The 18728-nt window shown below is 49.8% G+C and overlaps 2 protein-coding genes and 1 pseudogene across 6 annotated transcripts in view; 1 reads left to right on the forward strand and 2 right to left on the reverse strand.

The window, feature by feature from the left end:
* The window catches only part of TESMIN (testis expressed metallothionein like protein), a 47394-nt gene extending 45455 nt beyond the window's left edge, over positions 1-1939 (reverse strand). For all 4 annotated transcript variants that reach the window (XR_011565019.1, XM_019954635.2, XM_070783256.1 and 1 more), the window contains exons 1-2: positions 1845-1939; positions 717-1229 (exon numbers count right to left, since the gene is read on the reverse strand). Coding sequence is in view for 3 of the 4 variants with exons in the window: in XM_019954635.2 (XP_019810194.1) it covers positions 717-1190 (474 nt within the window). In the remaining variant the exon portion in view is untranslated. The remainder of the gene's footprint in view (positions 1-716; positions 1230-1844) is intronic.
* Positions 1940-2089: 150 nt separating this feature from the next.
* LOC139180605 (cytochrome c oxidase subunit 7B, mitochondrial pseudogene) lies at positions 2090-6915 on the forward strand (annotated as a pseudogene).
* Positions 6916-7474: 559 nt separating this feature from the next.
* Positions 7475-18728, reverse strand: part of CPT1A (carnitine palmitoyltransferase 1A) — a 60495-nt gene continuing 49241 nt past the window's right edge. For both annotated transcript variants that reach the window (XM_070782655.1, XM_070782656.1), the window contains exons 15-19: positions 15183-15317; positions 13382-13534; positions 11784-11897; positions 11358-11450; positions 7475-9587 (exon numbers count right to left, since the gene is read on the reverse strand). In XM_070782655.1, the coding sequence (XP_070638756.1) occupies positions 9501-9587; positions 11358-11450; positions 11784-11897; positions 13382-13534; positions 15183-15317 (582 nt within the window). In that variant the 3' untranslated portion in view covers positions 7475-9500. The remainder of the gene's footprint in view (positions 9588-11357; positions 11451-11783; positions 11898-13381; positions 13535-15182; positions 15318-18728) is intronic.

Raw genomic sequence — 18728 nt, forward strand, 5'->3', positions numbered from 1 at the left:
AAAGAGCCAGACATGACTGACTGATCTATGAATTAGAACCCTTATAAATCTAAAGGGGAAAATATGTAAAAGGCCAGTGCATGAAAACTCACTGCACTTGTTTTCACAGACACTAGGGCTTCTTTCCTAAAGCTGCTTTTAAAACTTTGTAGGGACTTCCCTGGTGATCCAGTGGTTAGGACTCCCACTTCCATAGCAAGGGGCACAATTTGATCCCTGCCTGCAGAGCTAAAAAAAAAAAAAAATTCTAGTTGTTTCCCTTCTCTTTTGTTTTTTAATCCCTGCTGGGTCAGGCCATGTATTTTTTGTTTTTTAAATATTTATTTGGCTGCACGAGTTCTTAGTCGATGCACATGGTATCTTCAATCTTCCTTGCAGAATGTGGGATCTTGGAATCTTTAGTTGTGGCATGTGGGATCTAGTTCCCTGGCCAACGATTGAACCAAGGTCCCCTGGATTGAGAGTGTGAAGTCTTAGCCACTGGACCGCCAGGGAAGTCCCTGAGTCAGGCCAGATCTTACCTAGGGATGAAGGACCTAATTCACCATCAGCGAGGATGCTTGGCTGGCTGATGCATCTCGCTTCAGCAAGGGATGCGCCTTTTTGGGAATGGTGAGTCCAACAGTGATGCTACTGACACAGGAAAAATCGAGGTAAAAGTCCTCCCTCTCTATTGGGGAAGAGGAGCAGGGGGAGCTGTGCGATGCGGATCTTACTGGAATCACACGGACACCGGGGTGGGTGGCTCCGTCCCTGGCCCAGGCGCCCAGGGGCACGACGGCAGAGCTCCTGTGCGGGGTGAGCAGGGAGGACAGGAAGTGGACGTTGTAGGCCTGCGGCTGCGGGGCAGAGAGAACGGTGTCTTCCAGGGGGTTGAGCTCTGGGAGGTTCGGGTACTCCCCCAGGAGTCCCTCGTCTTCGTTCTCATCCACCAGCAGCTCCACTTTGACCTTGCTCTGGCAGTCCCCGCCGAGCGCGGGGTTGAACGCGTGCAGCAGGGGCTCTTTGGGATCCGCTGGGCCCAGGTACGCATCCTTGAAGACGTGAAAATCGTCTTCCTCGTGCTTTATCGCCACCGGAGTTTTCAGGGGAAGGTTTTCAGGAACAAACTGACTCTCGGCACTGAAGAGGTCTGTCACCATCTCGTCTTCGGGGCTGGACATGCTGCCCAGCAGAGGGGCGTCTTCCATGGCCACTGGGGGCGTCGAGGCCCGGGCATCGCCCCGCACCTGCAACGACGCGGCCCGGTCAGCGGCGGCCCCCAGAGGGCCCTGCAGCCATTCCGGGGGGCCCGCGGCTCCTAGGATCTGATGCGATCGCCCGCCACTCCCAGGGTCTGGTTTGGGGGTACCGCCGCCCCCGGAATCTGACCGGGGGCCCCGACGCCCCCAAGATCTGATTCGGAGGGCCCGCCGCTCCCAGGGGCTGACAAGGAAAGGGTCTTGCGGGATGACACGGGGAAGGGTCCCGCCGTTCCGGAGGGACCGACGGGGTCGCGGCCCGCCGCTCCCAGGGACTGGCCTGGGGGGTGCCACCGTCCCAGGCGAGGACGACCGGAGAAGGGCTCCCTGCTGGCCCGACGGGCTGACAGGAGCGGTGTCCCGTCGCTCTCAGAGGAATGACGGAGGCAGGGTCCCGCCGTTCGCCAAGGGGCTGACTTGGAGGTCCCGCCGTCCCCGACAGGGACGAAAGGAGAGGGGGGGTCCCTCCGCCCCCTCGAGGCTGACTCGGGGCCCACGGTCCCCCTCCCGTCTGCAAGCCCGAGGCCGGGCCCGGGACCGCGGGGAAAGCCGGCGTGTCAGGCGCTGGAGGGGTTCCCCGTCAGGTCTCCTCAGACGACGTACCTGGGCCCGCGGGAGCTGTCAGAGCACCTAGCGCAAATGTGGGGGCGAGGCGGGGCCAGCCGTTGGGTTGGCCGTTGGGAGGAGGCGTGGCCAGGGGCAGGGCGGGGCTCGCGGCGATGGGCGTGGCAGGGGCGGAACACGTGGCCTAGGTGGTGAGAGGGTGGGACGCGTTGGGGGTGAGGTGTGAAGGCCGGGAGCGGAAGTGAGTGGGGCGGGGCCGATCAGTGGGAGGGAATAAGCCAGAACTGTGGAAGGGCACGTGGAGGGCTGGAGGGTGGTGTTGGGCTGGGGCCCGGGACCCGCCAGTTGAGGTAGACAGGGCGGGACACTACCGGGACCAGCAGCTCTTGGCTCAGGTGGGGAAACTGAGGCCAGTCCGAGGCAGTGACTTCAGACCCCTAGACTTCACCACATACGTTTCCGCCCGGCCACAGAACACCGCAAGTGGGTGGAAGGCCAGGGGTCCGCACAGGCAGGTAGGTTCCCAGCCCAGCGTGCACTTGAGGTCCGTGGTGCTGGAGCTCCAGATGAAGACTAGGCGTTCCTTGTCGACATAAGCGACCCAACGCTGATGATGTTCTGGGGAAGAGGGAGGTGGTCAAGACCTAGAACTAACACACACAACCACATTAACACAATGCAAACTTAGGGTGGGTGGTGAGCTAAACACACCTTCTTCATCAAGAAAGGAGGTGGGGAGGGGTGGGAGATGAGGAGAAAGGAGAGGGGGGGATATATGCAGAGAGTAACATGGAAACATACATGACCATATGTAAAATCAGCTCAGTTCAGTGGCTCAGTCATGTCCGACTCTTTGAGACCCCATGAATCGTGGCACGCCAGGCCTCCCTGTCCATCACCAACTCCCAGAGTTCGCTCAAACTCGTGTCCAAAGAGTCGGTAATGCCATCCAGCCATCTCATCCTCTGTCATCCCCTTCTCCTCCTGCCCCCTTCTCCTCCTGCCCCCAGTCCCTCCCAGCATCAGAGTCTTTTCCAATGAGTCAACTCTTCACATAAGGTGGCCAAAGTATTGGAGTTTCAGCTTTAGCATCATTCCTTCCAAAGAACAGCCAGGACTGATCTCCTTTAGGATGGACTGGTTGGATCTCCTTGCAGTCCAAGGGACTCTCAAGAGTCTTCTCCAACACCACAGTTCAAAAACATCAAATTCTTTGGCACTCAGCTTTCTTCACAGTCCAACTCTCACATCCATACATGACCACAGGAAAAACCATAGCCTTGACAAGACGGACCTTTGTTGGCAAAGTAATGTCTCTGCTTTTGAACATGCTATCTAGGTTGGTCATAACTTTCCTTCCAAGGAGTAAGCATCTTTTAATTTCATGGCTGCAATCACCATCTGCAGTGATTTTGGAGCCCCCAAAAATAAAGTCTAACACTGTTTCCACTGTTTCCCCATCTATTTCCCATGAAGTGATGGGACCGGATGCCATGATCTTTGTTTTCTGAATGTTGAGCTTTAAGCCAACTTTTTCACTCTCCTCTTTCACTTTCATCAACAAGCTTTTTAGTTCCTCTTCATTTTCTGCCAAAAGGGTGGTGGTGTCATGTGCATATCTGAGGTTATTGATATTTCTCCTGGCAATCTTAATTATAGCTTGTGCTTCCTCCAGCCCAGCGTTTCTCATGATGTAATCAGCAAATAAGTTAAATAAGCAGGGTGACGATATACAGCCTTGACATACTCCTTTTCCTACTTGGAACCAGTCTGTTGTTGCATGTCCAGTTCTAACTGCTGCTTCTTGACCTGCATATAGGTTTCTCAAGAGGCAGGTCAGGTGGTCTGGTATTCCCATCGCTTTCAGAATTTTCCACAGTTTATTGTGATCCACACAGTCAAAGGCTTTGGCACAGTCAATAAAGCAGAAATTGATGTTTTTCTGGAACTCTCTTGCTTTTTCCATGATCCAGCGGATGTTGGCAATTTGATCTCTGGTTCCTCTGCCTTTTCTAAAACCAGCTTGAACATCTGGAAGTTCACGGTTCACGTATTGCTGAAGCCTGGCTTGGAGAATTTTCAGCATTACTTTACTAGTGTGTGAGATGAGTGCAGTTGTGCGGTAATTTGAGCATTCTTTGGCCTTGCCTTTCTTTGGGATTGGAATGAAAACTGACCTTTTCCAGTCCTGTGGCTACTGCTGAGTTTTCCAAATTTGCTGGCATATTGAGTGCAGCACTTTCACAGCATCATCTTTCAGGATTTGAAATAGCTCCACTGGAATTCCATCACCTCCACTAGCTTTGTTTGTAGTGATGCTTTCTAAGGCCCATTTGACTTCACATTCCAGGATGTCTGGCTCTAGGTGAGTGATCACACCATCATGATTATCTTGGTCATGAAGATCTTTTTTGTACAGTTCTTCTGTGTATTCTTGCCACCTATTCTTAATATCTTCTGCTTCTGTTAGGTCCATACCATTTCTATCCTTTATCAAGCCCATCTTTGCATGAAATGTTCCCTGGTATCTCTAATTTTCTTGAAGAGATCTCTAGTCTTTCCCATTCTATTGTTTTCCTCTATTTCTTTGCATTGATTGCTGAGGAAGGCTTTCTTATCTTTCCTTGCTATTCTTTGGAACTCTGCATTCAAATGCAAATATCTTTCCTTTTCTCCTTTGCTTTTCGGTTCTCTTCTTTCCACAGCTATTTGTAAGGCCTCCTCAGACAGCCATTTTGCTTTTTTGCATTTCTTTTCCATGGGGATGGTCTTGATCCCTGTCTCCTGTACAATGTCACAAACCTCATTCCATAGTTCATCAAGCACTCTATCAGATCTAGTCCCTTAAATCTATTTCTCACTTCCACTGTATAATCATAAGGGATTTGATTTAGGTCATACCTGAATGGTCTAGTGGTTTTTCCTACTTTCTTCAATTTAAGTCTGAATTTGGTGATAAGGAGCTCATAATCTGAGCCACAGTCAGCTTCTGGTCTTGTTTTTGTTGACTGTCTAGAGCTTCTCCATCTTTGGCTGCAAAGAATATAATCAATCTGATTTCGGTGTTGACCATCTGGTGATGTTCATGTGTAGAGTCTTCTCTTGTGTTGTTGGAAGAGGGTGTTTGTTATGACCAGTGCATTCTCTTGGCAAAACTCTATTAGTCTTTGCCCTGCTTCATTCTGTATTCCAAGGCCAAATTTGCCTGTTACTCCAGGTGTTTCTTGACTTCCTACTTTTACATTCCAGTCCCCTATAATGAAAAGGACATCTTTTTTGGGTGTTAGTTCTAAAAGGTCTTGTAGGTCTTCATAGAACCGTTCAAATTCAGCTTCTTCAGCATTACTGGTTGGGGCATAGGCTTGGATTACTGTGATATTGAATGGCTTGCCTTGGAAACGAACAGAGATCATTCTGTCATTTTTGAGATTGCATCCAAGTACTGTATTTTGGACTCTTTTGTTGACCATGATGGCTACTCCATTTCTTCTAAGGGATTCCTGTCCACAATAGTAGATATAATGGTCATCTGAGTTAAATTCACCCATTCCAATCCATTTTAGTTCGCTGATTCCCAGAATGTCGACATTCACTCTTGCCATCTCCTGTTTGACCACTTCCAATTTGCCTTGATTCATGGACCTATGGAGAAGGCAATGACACCCCACTCCAGTACTGTTGCCTGGAAAATACCATGGATGGAGGAGCCTGGAAGGCTGCAGTCCATGGGGTCGCTGAGGGTAGGACACGACTGAGTGACTTCACTTTCACTTTTCACTTTCATGCATTGGAGAAGGAAATGGCAACCCACTCCAGTGTTCTTGCCTGGAGAAAACCAGGGACGGGAGAGCCTGGTGGGCTGCTGTCTATGGGGTCACACAGAGTCGGACACGACTGAAGTGATTTAGCAGCTTAGCATGGATCTAACATTCCAGGTTCCTATGCAATATTGCTCTTTACAACATCGGACCTTGCTTCTATCACCAGTCACATCCACAACTGGGTATTGTTTTTGCTTTGGCTCCATCCCTTCATTCTTTCTGGAGTTATTTCTCCACTGATCTCCAGTAGCATATTGGGCACCTACCGACCTGGGGAGTTCCTCTTTCAGTGTCCTATCATTTTGCCTTTTCAAATAGCCAATGGGAATTTGCTGTAGGACTCAGGGAACTCAAACCAGGGCTGGGTAACAACCTAGTGGGGTGGGATAGGGAGGGATGTCCAAGTGGGAGGGGATGTGGGCAAACCGATGGCTGATTCATGTTGATGTCTGGCAGAATTGTGCTTTATACAATACCATGAAGCAATTATCCTTCAATTAAAAATAAATTTGTTTTTCAGGACTCTGCCAGGGAATTCCTCTGACGAGGAATTGCTACAGGCCAGCAGCTATGGTTGCCTCCCTCTTGTGTTCAACCTCAGGATGTTTCCCCTGGCCAAAAACGCACTAAGTCGTCTCAGGGTTCAAAGCATTCAGCAAGCAGTGGCAAGGCAGATCCACCAGAAGCGGGCACCTGGTTTCCATGACAAGTATGATAATACGCTGTATTAGCTAGTACAGCCACTGTCTGTGTTGCTCTATGGGTATATATGGCAACACAAATCGGAATAGAGTGGAACCCGTCACCTCTTGGCAGAGTCACCCCAACGGAATGGAGAGAACAGTAATCACCCTAGCTGGTTTAATGCTGAATTGTTTCAAAATCAACTCATAATTGATGCCAAGTAAAAGTACTGTGTATCCATTAAAATATGGCATGTTTAAAGAAATAACATATACTTGAAACCTTCAAAAAAAGTGAGTAAATTTAAAAATAATAATAATATAAAAAAAGGTGAAAGCTTGTCCTTTAGGCCTCAGTTCTAAATCAGCATCCTTCACAAGCCAGGTATTCTCACCGCCCACCCACCCACACACACACACACACACATACACACACGTCTAGGAACCTTGAAGACCCTAGGGTTCTCTTGTTCTTGACTTCCTCCCACTGGGATATTTTTTTAACTGGAGTACAGCTGCTTTCCAGTGCTGTGTTAGTTTCTGCCGTACAGTGCGAGTGAGTCAGCTGCTTGTACACACACACATCCCCTTCCTCTTGGACCTCCCTCCCACCCCCACCCCACCTGCTCTAGGTCGTCAGAGCACCCAGCTGAGCTCCTTGCACTCTCCGGCAGGTTTTACACGTGGCAGTGCGCATGCCCATCCCAGTCTAATTCATCCTACCTCCCACCCCATGTCCACATGTCCCTTCTCTGCGTCTGTGTCTATTTCTGCACTGCAGGCAAGTTCGTCTGTACCATTTCCCATGACAGCCAGAACCTGGTGGGGTTCCCGCTGTATTCCCAGTGCCTAGAACAGAGCTTAGCATACAGGAGGTGCTTAAGAAGAGCCTTGGAGAAAATGGAAATTCACTGACTGAGCACCTACTCGCTATGTGTCAGCGCTGTTCCAGGCCCCGAGGCACGGGAGAAGATGGAAAACGAACACAGGGCGAAACCCACAGCCCTTCTTAGCAGTAGCCCTTCTCCAACAGAGGTGTGAACCTAGTGAGGTCCACTCTGCCCAACCTGAGGCCTTCTCTGCATATCTTGGCCAGTCACCTTTGTCCCAGGTGCCTGACCTTTAGCCTCCTTATCAGTATAACAAAAGAGACAGAAAGCAGTCCTGTGGTTAATGTTTTTATTAATGGTAACATTCATACTGCGTATCTAAGATTTACATCCAAAAGGGCACCTTATATTTACATGCAATGGCCAGTCCAACATAACAAATTCAGACCACAGCTCTGTTAAGACTATGGCTTGTTCCAAATTAAATTAAATACATGAATACTCTTAACTTCCTGCTTTCAACATGTACAGTACAAACCCAGTCTTCTTCCTTTTAAGGAATATAAAATTGCATTGATGACTGCATGGATTAGTGAAAATTACATTTGAAATATTTAAAACCTGAGAGACAAGCCCAAATAGGTTTGAGTGCTAACATGTCTGCTCTCGAATTCACCCGTGAATCATAATACAGACTGGTCAGTGGTCAACAGTGCATGATTTGGGGGCCCTGGCTTCAACTGGAAGCCACGCCTGGCTGAGTCAGCGGGGCTCCCATATCCCCCGATGCCCCCCTGACTACATACCACAGATGAACAGGATCTTTTGTTGCTATGGTGGTTAGATGTCCTTTTTTGCTTTTTTGTCTGTTCCCATTTCTGCTTGCTTTTAACAGAAAGAGTCTTTGGCCCATTTAGGGGGGGTTTACATCACAACATGTACACGAATAAAATATGCACGTGCCCTGTGGCCAGTGCCTTGCCCCTGCCCCATCGGTTCAGCCTCATCACCAAATCACTGGAGTACAGGACTCTTAGAGACATGAGCCCCACCAGAACAGAGTGCTCAGAAAAATAAATACATGATTTTAAAAATGGACAGCTAAGCCTGTCATGACAGCCCAGAGGCAGTGGGTCTATTTCACTCCATGATTCTTTCTTTTTGCATTAAATACTGAAGACGATGCAGCGCGTCATCACTTTTTGGTCAATCACTCTTTCGAGCAAGGCACACGCATCGGAAGGGTAGGCTGTGTTAAACTCAGCACCCGTCACCTGCGACATTCTAGGAGGTCGCCGAGATGACCCATCTCCCTCTGTCTCCCTGGAGACGGGAGTGGGTCTCCTCTCTCAGCAGGTGGGACGGCCAGCCCTGACTACCTGAGGTTCGCTCTTCTCAAGTTTGTTCCTTTCTCAGTGGCCACTGTCCTGTTATCCCTGCTGGCAGGCTGGGTAAGCAGGAATCCGGAAGCATCTACCATGTGTGTTATCCAGACACGCTATCTTCAACCATCACATGCCTTGCTCCCCATTTCTGACACGCGCCCACATCTTTTTTCGTAGCTTAACAATGAAGCTTGAGGAAGGCAGTCTGATGGAAGGGAATCCGGCTCACAGCTGCCCTTGTAAGGGGACTGGTCCCTCTGGGACATGGGGACATGACAGGAAAATCCCTACACAGGGATATCCACCCAGGAAATTGAGACGGGAGTGAGACATCCACAATTCCACCCAAAGACTTAAAATAAATCTCTTGCGTGGCCTCCCTTATGCTTAGGGCCTTCTGTTTTAAGGCACCGGGTTTTGAAGACTTCAAACACGGAGAGGCAAAAGCAGATGACCGGACTAGACAGTGAGAGTGACCACAGACAGAACAGATTCCAAATCACAAAGCTTGTCTCGGTTAGTGCGCTGCATGTGCGTCGGCTATTAACTGCTAATATCTGCAACTTAAAAGAGGCTTTTCTCTTGGAAGGAAACAAATGTTTACACTGCTCTGATAAAATTAAGTGCCCGTAAGTACCAGGTGTCCAGTGGCAGCCAAGGAAGCGTGCCGGTCTGGTTCCAGCGAGTATGAAGCCACAACCCCACTCATTCCAAAAATCGCTTGTCCCTTAAGGAATGTAAGGTGATGGGAAGACTTTAGGGGGGACTTCATCCAATGTCCCCCAGGTTAGGAGCTGCTTAGAAGGAGTAGGGTTATACTTCACGGCGTGGAGCCTGCTGTCCTAGAAAAGCAAAAACACCAAACCTTCGCTGGAAGGAAACAAATTTTCATCCTGAAATACAGTCAGGACACAGAGCTATTTTTCATTTGGTTTTTCATCAGAACTTCTTTTCCTTCCCAGAAGTGCTAAGAGATTTACTTTTTGGAATTGGGGCTGAACCCGAACAAACTGATGATGTCGGTCATTGCTTCTCTCAGGTTCTTCCCGAAGCGATGCGAATCCTTTCATTTAAAAACAAACAAACAAAAAGAAACTTTATAACGTGGGATTTTTCACATTTTAAACCTTTTCACTTGTAATCTGACTCAAAGAACTAACATTCTTTTTTGCCAGTTCTCTAAGCTTTGACTCAGTGAATCATTAAGTTACAGAGTCTGATGAGATGTTAAGGGTTCATAACGATAACAGCTTACAAAAAAAAAAAAAAGATAACAGCTTACGTGTTTGTGTGGCTGTGTTTGTTTTTCTTTTCCACACAGAGCAAATATAAGTCCCCCCTCCTCTGCTAATTGTCACACACCTTTTGAAGTTTCCATTAGCTTCCAACACCTTATCTTTCATAGTGAAACAGCTTTAGTAGTTATTTTTAAAATTTAATTCTTATTTTATATTGGAGTACAGTTGTTTTATAATATTGTGTTAACTTCAAGTGCACAGCAAAGTGATTCAGTTATACATACATATATATCCATTCTTCTCCAGATTCTTTTCTATAGGGGTTATTATAAAGTACTGAGTAGAGTTCCCTGTGCTATACAGTAGGTCCTTGTTGACTACCTATTTTATATACAATAGTGTGTATCTGTTAATCCCAAACCCCTAATTTATCCTTCCCCACTCCCTTCCCCCTTTGGTAACCATAAATTTGTTTTCTATGTCTGTGAGTCTACTTCTGTTTTATAAATAAGTCCATTTGTATCGTTTTATTTCTACATATAACCAGTAACCATATGATATTTGCCTTTCTCTGACTTACTTCATCCGGGACGGTAATCTCTAGGTCCATCCATGTCGCTGCAAGTGGCATTATCTCATTATTTTTATGGTTGAGTGATTGTCTAGTGTATGTACGTATATGTGTGTGTGTGTGTGTGTGTGTGTGTGTGTGTGTGTGTGTATGTATATCACCTCTTTATCCATTCATCAGTTGATAAACATTCAGGTTGCTTCCATGTCTTGGCTACTATAGACAGTGCTGCTATGAGCACTGGGATGCCTGGTACCTTTTTTCCCTAATGTCAATGCATTACATAAAACACAATAAGCGAGTGAATTCCGAATGTCTCTGTTAAAGGTGATCCTGGTGCTGACTGCCAGGCGACGTACAACGTGGGAAGGTGAGAATATAAGTACGGATTAAATGCGCCGTGCTAGGAAGGAGGTCACGGGTTCCACTTGGAGATCACCGCAGACCGCTGCTGCATGACGTGTGTGAGTTACTTAGCTCATGCACACAGATCTCAAGTCTGTCCTTCAACGCTTCGTGCAAGGAAGTGACTTTGCTAAGTCACTTCAGTCGTGTCTGACTCTGCGACCCCATGGACTGTGGCCCGCCAGGCTCCTCTGTCCATGGGATTCTCCAGGCAAGAACACTGGAGTGGGTTGCCGTTTCCTTCTCCAGGGGATCTTCCCCACCCAGAGATCTAACCAACGCCTCTTAGGTCTCCTGCATTGGCAGGCGGCTTCCTCACCACTAGCCCCACTGTAGGAAGCCAAGCATTCGATGTTACAGAGTCTAAAAGCTGTGGCAGCACTCCAACTTAGGAAGGCTTGAAACCACAGCTACCAGCAAAGATGAAGACTTTCAACCAAATACGATGAATCCCTTTAAAACTATTAAAATCCTTGTTTTGAAAACATCCCAACCAAGGAAGAATGCATAACTGAATTGAAATTTTCTGTTAAATCAGGGATGTGCCCCCCACCCAAATCCCTTCGAAAGAAAATAGTACAAATACTCCATCCTGGGAAGGGGGGACTTTTGTACTTACCGTCTCAGGACAGGAGAACTTGGAGGATATATGGAAATTGATGAGGTCCTCACCGACGAGAATGTACGACACCCCATAGCCGTCATCAGCAACCTATAGAAAAGCACATTCAAACTGAACTTGGGGGGAATTCCTTGGCGGCCCAGTGCTTAGGGCTCCGCACCTCCACTGCGGGGGACATGGGTTCAATCCCTGGTCGGGGAACTAAGATCCCACATACCATGTGGCATGGTGAGAGAATGAATCAACAGAACCGTGGAAATGAGGCCACGGGAAAAGGGGATTTCGAACCTTTAATGAGAATGCCATTCATACTGGCACGAATAGCCAGTAGGAGCACCTTCAGGGCGGGGTGCTTAGAGCTGAGACAGGCCCGTCCTGCCCCGGCGCTTGCTGCTCTGTGAACTCAGACGCCCGGCCACTTACCGGCCCGAAGCCCCCTCCGCACGACACGTAGTCTGGATTCCTATCCAAATTGAACAGTTCCACCTGCTGTGGAGGGGTCTGGCTGGTGGATAATCTCCAAGGCTCAGCTAAGACCTGGGGAGTTAAACAAGGTGACGTTCTAATGACACTTCCCAGCTCCATCCTCTTCTGTCCCCAAGGAGCCCAGGAGATGAGGAAAGGCTTGCTTGGTGTTTGGACTGTTTCAGACACCAGAAGGCTATGTCCCTGGGGGCCTTGCTGGCTCTGGGGGCAGGGGTTCTTCGGAGAGGGATGGAGCAGGTGAGGATACCCAGACTAGAGAGGCAAACACTGGCTGACGGGGTCTTGGGCAGAAAAGGTGGCGGATACACGGAGTAAGATTTGGAAGGGAGCAGCTGTGTGCTGAGCAGACTGGTATCAGCTCTCCTAAGCTGAGGGTCAAACTTCCAGGAATTTTCCAAGGTGCCTGTTAAACACAGCCACCGTTAAAAAGTTACATTTTATAAACATAAAAGTAAAACAACTATATTAAAAATGAAAGAAGTAAATACTCAAGAGCTCAAGACTTCCCTGGCTATGCAGTCCCTGGGCTCCCACTGCAGGAAGCACAGGTTTCAATTCCTGGTCAGAGCACTAGATCCCACATGCTCTGCAGGGTGGTCAAAAAAAAAAAAAACACAACCACCTCAGAGCTCATCAGTTCAGTTGATCAGTCGTGTCCGACTCTGCAACTCCATGAATAGCAGCATGCCAGACCTTCCTGTCTACCAGCTCCTGAGCTTACTCAAACTCATGTCCATTGAATTGGTGATGCCATCCAACCATCTCATCCTCTGTTGTCCCCTTCTCCTCCTGCCTTCAATCATTCTCAGCATCAGGGTCTTTTCAAATGAGTCAGTTCTTTGCATCAGGCGGCCAAAGTACTGGAGTTTCAGCTTTAGCATCAATCTTTCAGAGCACATCACTTGATAGTTATTTTAGTACAAGCATGGTTTTTCCAGTAGTCATGTATGGATGTGAGAGTTAGACCATAAGACTTTGCACTGAAGAATTGATGCTTTTGAACTGTGGTGTTGGAGAAGACTCTTGAGAGTCCCCTGGACTGCAAGGAGATTAAACCAGTCAATCCTAAAGGAAATCAACCCTGAATATTCATTGAAAGGACTGATGCTGAAGCTCTAATACTTTGGCCACCTAGTGTGAAAAGCTGACTCAATCAATGAAGGAAACCCTGATGCTGGGGAAAATTGAGGGCAGGAGGAGAAGGGGTCAACAGAGGATGAGATGGTTGGACGGCATCACCGATTCAATGGACATGAGTTTGAGCAAATTCTAGGAGACAGTGGAGGACAGAGGAGCCTGGTGTGCTGCAGTCCATGGGGTTGCAAGGAGTCTGACATAACTTGGCGACTAAACAACAATGGCATCCCCGGGGTTGAAGAAATGTGGCTCAGATTTTCCAGCGTGAGGACGGCTGAGCCCTGGAACCCATCTGTTAGACCAGTTCTGACTGGCAAAGCTGTACTAAATTTTGTCCTCAGATTGACTAAGTTTGGTTTAGCCAAGAAAGCCGAGTGGGCTGCACAGAAGGGCCTCACCTCCTTCAGGAAAGGGGAGTCGACCGCGAGGTACTTGGACACCACGTAGAGGCAGAAGAGGTGGCGGTCGATCCCCGCGCCGGTCATCGCCAGGCGGTACAGAAGCTGATGCTTCTCAGACGCGATCCTGAACAATTTGAGCTTCTGTTCAACCTGAAATAACAAAGGACAGGCAGTTTCAAGTCGTGCAGCACCGTCTGAGCTCCGAGATGAGGGTCACGGGCGCTTCTCGCCAGCAGTCCAACAGAGCGCTGAGACAGCAGGTCACTGGTGGGGCGGGCAGGGGGTCTGGGTGGTCTTTGGCTGGTTACCAAGGCAACCTGACCAGAAACGCCACTGGCCGGCTGCCCCTGCCCCAGATTCCTGCTGCGAGGCTGTGGAGGGGACAGATTGTGGAGAGACAGTTTGGGGATCCTGTGTGCTGCCCACTGGGCGTCATTTCACCTTTCACACAAATGAGGCCGCTAAGTAGGTAGGAAAGCGCCAGCCTCCACGTCTCATCATGTGGAATGACGCCCCCTTCCTCTGAGGGGGCTGCGACATTCCTGCGGGCCCTTAAGTAACCCTCCCAGGTGGTCCGTCAGCTCGGCTAAACAGCGCTTCTGGGGCCTACAAGTCCGACCCACAAAGGCCGCTCCAGGTTCTTTAGGACCCTGCTGGTCAATCTCAGTACGAGGAGACACAAGCCCTTCCATGGACGTGGAGGCCGGTCCACTCCAGACCCGGCCCTCAGGCTGCTCTGAAGGCAGTGACAGATCAGAGCCATCTGTGATGAGATCTGCCGAGCGTCTCCCCTCGGAACCGACAGCCTTTCCAGGAATGAGCTCCCCAGAGCGGAGCAAAACCCCGGGCTGTGTCCCCTCGGGAGTCAGCAGACCCGGACAGGATGGGCCTCAGCCCCTCACTGGGTGTGTGGTCAGCAGTTTGCCGGATTCAGCTAAGTCTCTGTTCCTTTATCTATCAAAAACAAACTGATAATGCTTCACGAGCCACCACTAGGACTGTCAAAGGCAGTGCACGGAAAACCCAGGGCCCCGAGCTTGCTCAGGGGGCTTCAGTGTGGGCGGTGGGCCTCAGGAACCCCGGGCAGAAGGTGTCTGTGTGGGACTTCCCTGGCGGTCTAGTGGTTGAGAATCCACGCTCCCAATGCAGGAGTTGTGGGTTCAATCCCTGGTCAGAGAACTAAGATCTCACGTGCCGTATGCGCCAACAAAAAACAGTAATAATAATGATAATAATAAAATAAGAAGGCGCCCATGGACGGTCACCATTTTCTCAGCCTGACACCAACTGCCAGCACTGTCCTGCCTCACCGCCCTCCCATTCCTGTGTTCACCAGCTGTGCACCGCTCTGATTTAAAGACTCTGAGGGGGCCCTCCCTGGGGGTCCAGTGGCTATGAGTTTCCCATGCAGGGAGCCCAGGTTTGATCCCCAGTCTGGGAAGTAGATCCCACACGCCACAACTAAAGATCCCGCGTGACTCAACTAAGACCCGGAGCAGCCAAATAATAAATAAATAAATAGTAAAAGACTCCTATGAAGTGTAACCTCACTTGTGAGGTTACAGAATAACAGGATGGATGCACACACGAACCGTTGTGTCTGTCTAGATGGCTGCCTTTTAATACTCTCTGTCCTCCCGAGACGGGTGGAGGGAAAGAGGGAGATGCGGACTCGCTGGAGAAGTACGCGTGGGACTGCGATTTAATCAGGGAAGCCTGCGTGTCCACCTCGGGTGTCGTCCTCGGAACAGCAGAGACGGCCCCTCGGGGGCTGTTCTGCCGGCCGGGCGGAACCTACCGTCTGTGTGGGGTCTACCATGGCCAGCACGAAGCTGCACGACTCAGCGGTGCAGGAACGCACGGTCTCCGTTCTGCCCTCTCGGAACAGCCGGGTCATGGAGGCCTCGTAGGTGAGGGAAAATTTACCCATGTCCTGGGAAAGGAAAAATATTTTAACACAAGGCCGGTCGTGTTGACAAAGACATAAGAGGGGAACGGTTCAAGTCAGCCGGGAAAAGCAGACATCATCGTCAGAGGCGGCTTTTAGTCACTGTCAGTTTTTACACGGGCTTATGCAGCAGGCAGGTGGGAACGTCACTAGCTTTGACAGGGGCGGGAGGGTCCAGGTTTCCGTGTCCAGATGCAACTGGTGCCATGACCCGGCATCCGGATCTCACACACCTGCCCGAGTGCAGACGTGGTTTTAGGAAGAATACGGTACAGGACCGGGAACTGCATGCAGGAGCTGGGAATTACTTAACTCCGGGTCAGGAAGGTCCTCCTCCGAGGGGGCGGGAAGCAGGTGGGTGGTCAGTGCCTAGAGCACAGGGAGCCCCCCACCCCGGCCATTAGACAAGAGGGAGAGAAAGCAGGAGGGAACAGCTGTGTGGGGCTGGCAGTCGCTGAGGGGAGCAGACAGGGGGTCTTTTTAGAACATTCACTTTCTTGGTGAAATAAGGAAGTTCACCTCCTAAGAGAGAGAGGATGGAGGGGAGGTGCTGGGAGTCAGCAAAGGGGTGTGAAACAGGCTCTGGGGGTGTAGAGAGTGGGTGGTCTGGGACCACCGAAGTCAGGGCTCATCAGTTAAGAAAGATGAGCTGCGGTTTGGGGGGATTTTCTTGGGTTGTGTCAGCTTCTCAGTGCAGCATCAAAGCAGGCAGACACTGGACTGACCCAGGGGTGTGTCTGCTGTGCTTGGGGCTCTGGGGCAGAGGTCAGGGTGATAGCGACAGGCTGCGGAATCTAAGCCTGAGAGGCAAAAGGGGAGGCGAGATAGAGGGGTAGAGGGCAGGGCAGGCTGGAGACTGCGATGAGGAATGCTGGTGTCAGGGGCCAGAGGGGAGACGGGATGACGGGAACAGCTGGGTGACGTGCGGACAGTTCCTCAAGGGCCCGAGACAGAGGCGGCCGGGCATGACGAGGACAGGCACCGGTCCACGGGAGCTCGGGGCGGCCCCCCGCCCGTGCTGCGGGCGGAAACCACCTGCAAAGCCCCAGCTCCAAGACGACCAGGTTCCCCGTGGGGACGGGAAAGTGCTGAGCAGCAGACTGTGGACCCAGGTTATTTCTGACGGGACAACGTCCCTCTGGGCATTTGGGTCCTGGTGGCCCCAGGGTGACAGGGGACACCTGAAATAGGCCGATACTGTTCATTCAGGAGCTGGCAAGGCTGAACTTCTGGTGTGCAGTCCAGACCTGTGAGCAGCCCGGCCGGGTGGGCTCTTTACCCCCAAGGCTGGTTGGCTGACTTAACATTGGCTGTCCCTACCACCCTGTGTGGTCACGGAGGAAGCCAGCTGGCCATGGGTTCTCAGTGCCATCCCAGCCTCCGGTGGGCATCCCCAGCACCCAGCACAAAGACCCGCCAGCTCATAATCTACTCATCCTTTAACACACTGGCTATTACATTTCCCTTGGATGGGGTCTGAGAGGCTCTAACCCCTCAACTGGCCTACAGAGCCGAACTAAGGTCATTTTGCCAAAAATGCCTTTCAGAGAATTACCTATAGAAGGGGAGCTTACTACGGGGGGGCTTTCTCACTGTCTTATCATAAAGCACTGGGGAGCCTGGAAGGAAGGAGGGGATGAGGAAAAAGTATAAAAGGGCTATTTTAGTCATTTAATACAGGTTAACTTGGGGTATATGATGCAATGATTTATTTGAAGTCAACTTTGCAATATCAAACTTTAACCATGTAAGTGGTCAGTACAATCATGCATTACATCCACAGTTTTTTAATGACCATCTAAAAACCTCACGGCCGATGCACTGAATATTAGTGTACTCAGACCTCAAGCCGGGTTATGGCTACACTCACTTAACCTGCTACGACCAGCCACTACCTCACCATCGGGAGAGCGGCCATCACCAAAACATCTCCAGTGTCTAACCAGCAGGACCAAAAGACAAAGTCTATAAAGATATTAACACACACGGTGTGAGAACACAAACTTTTTGCACACTTGGATTGCTGCCCTGGAGCTAACTGTTGGGGTTGGTGGCATTTGGGGGGATCTTTCACCTCCGTTTTCCAAGTGAGAAATAAATACGACCCCAAAACAGGAAGCCAATTAGCTATAGCCTAGAATTATGACTACGGCCCAAGGTCTTCATTAAATCAATTCCTCAATATGTATTTACTGATGCCTCCCCCATGGCGGCTATCATGCTCCCGGCACTGGGATGCGGTGGCAAAGGAGACAGATCACATCCCTGCCCATCTCCAACATTCTAGTGGGAGAGAGAAAGGATGAACACATACCTGACGTTGTGAGAAACAGGTGTAATGCACAGAAATAACGCATGGTCAGGGAAGAGTGTGATGGGGAGGAGGGTCATTTATTTGTTTTTAATTTTTTTTAGTTTTTGGCTGTGCTGCACAGAATGTGGGATCTTACTTCCCAGACCAGGGCTCAAACCCGAGCCCCTTGCATTGGAAGTACAGTCTTAATCACTGCATCACCAGGGAAATCCCTGTAGGGCTCTTTTAAATAGGAGATCTAAGCAACCCCTGGAGAAGGCAATGGCACCCCACTCCAGTACTCTTGCCTGGAAAATCCCATGGATGGAGGAGCCTGGTAGGCTGCAGTCCATGGAGTCGCGAAGACTCCATGTCGGACATGACTGAGCGACTTCCCTTTCGCTTCTTACTTTCCTGCATTGGAGAAGGAAATGGCAACCCACTCCAGTGTTCTTGCCTGGAGAATCCCAGGGACAGGGGAGCCTGGTGGGCTACCGTCTATGGGGTCGCACAGAGTTGGACACGACTGAAGTGACTTAGCAGCAGCAGCAGCAGCAAGCAACCCTACCTTGATCTGGGAGGTAGTGAGGACTTCCCTGGCAGTCCAGAAGTTAAGACTCAGTGCTTCCAATGCAGGGCATGTGGGTTCTATCCCTGGTCAGAGAACTAAGATCCCATATGATGCAATGCCAAAAAACTATTTTTAAAAATCTGGGAGTTATTAATTGCCAGTGCAGAGCAAGTGCAAAGGTCCTGTGGTAGAAATGAGCCCAGCACATTCAAAAGCAGCAAAAGGAGGGAACAGGCCCAGAGCAGCACTGGAGATCAGCATAAGCACCAGATCAAGGGTGACTAACCTTAGGGATGTGTGAACCTGGATGGAAAATATGCATAGTTTTTTAATTTCACAAAGCAAATTAAACCACAAAGTGAAATACAGCATTTAGAAGCACAGGCAGCAAATCTCAGGAGTTATGAGCAGTGCCTGTGATGCTGAATAGAAAAAAAATCATAGCAATTTTCACATCAAAGTATGGTGGCTCAGTGGTAAAGAGTCTGCCTGCACTGTGGCAGACCTGGGTTCGATCCTGCGTTGGGAAGAT

This window comes from Bos indicus, chromosome 29 (assembly GCF_029378745.1).
Source record: "Bos indicus isolate NIAB-ARS_2022 breed Sahiwal x Tharparkar chromosome 29, NIAB-ARS_B.indTharparkar_mat_pri_1.0, whole genome shotgun sequence".
Taxonomy (NCBI): Eukaryota; Metazoa; Chordata; class Mammalia; order Artiodactyla; family Bovidae; genus Bos; species Bos indicus.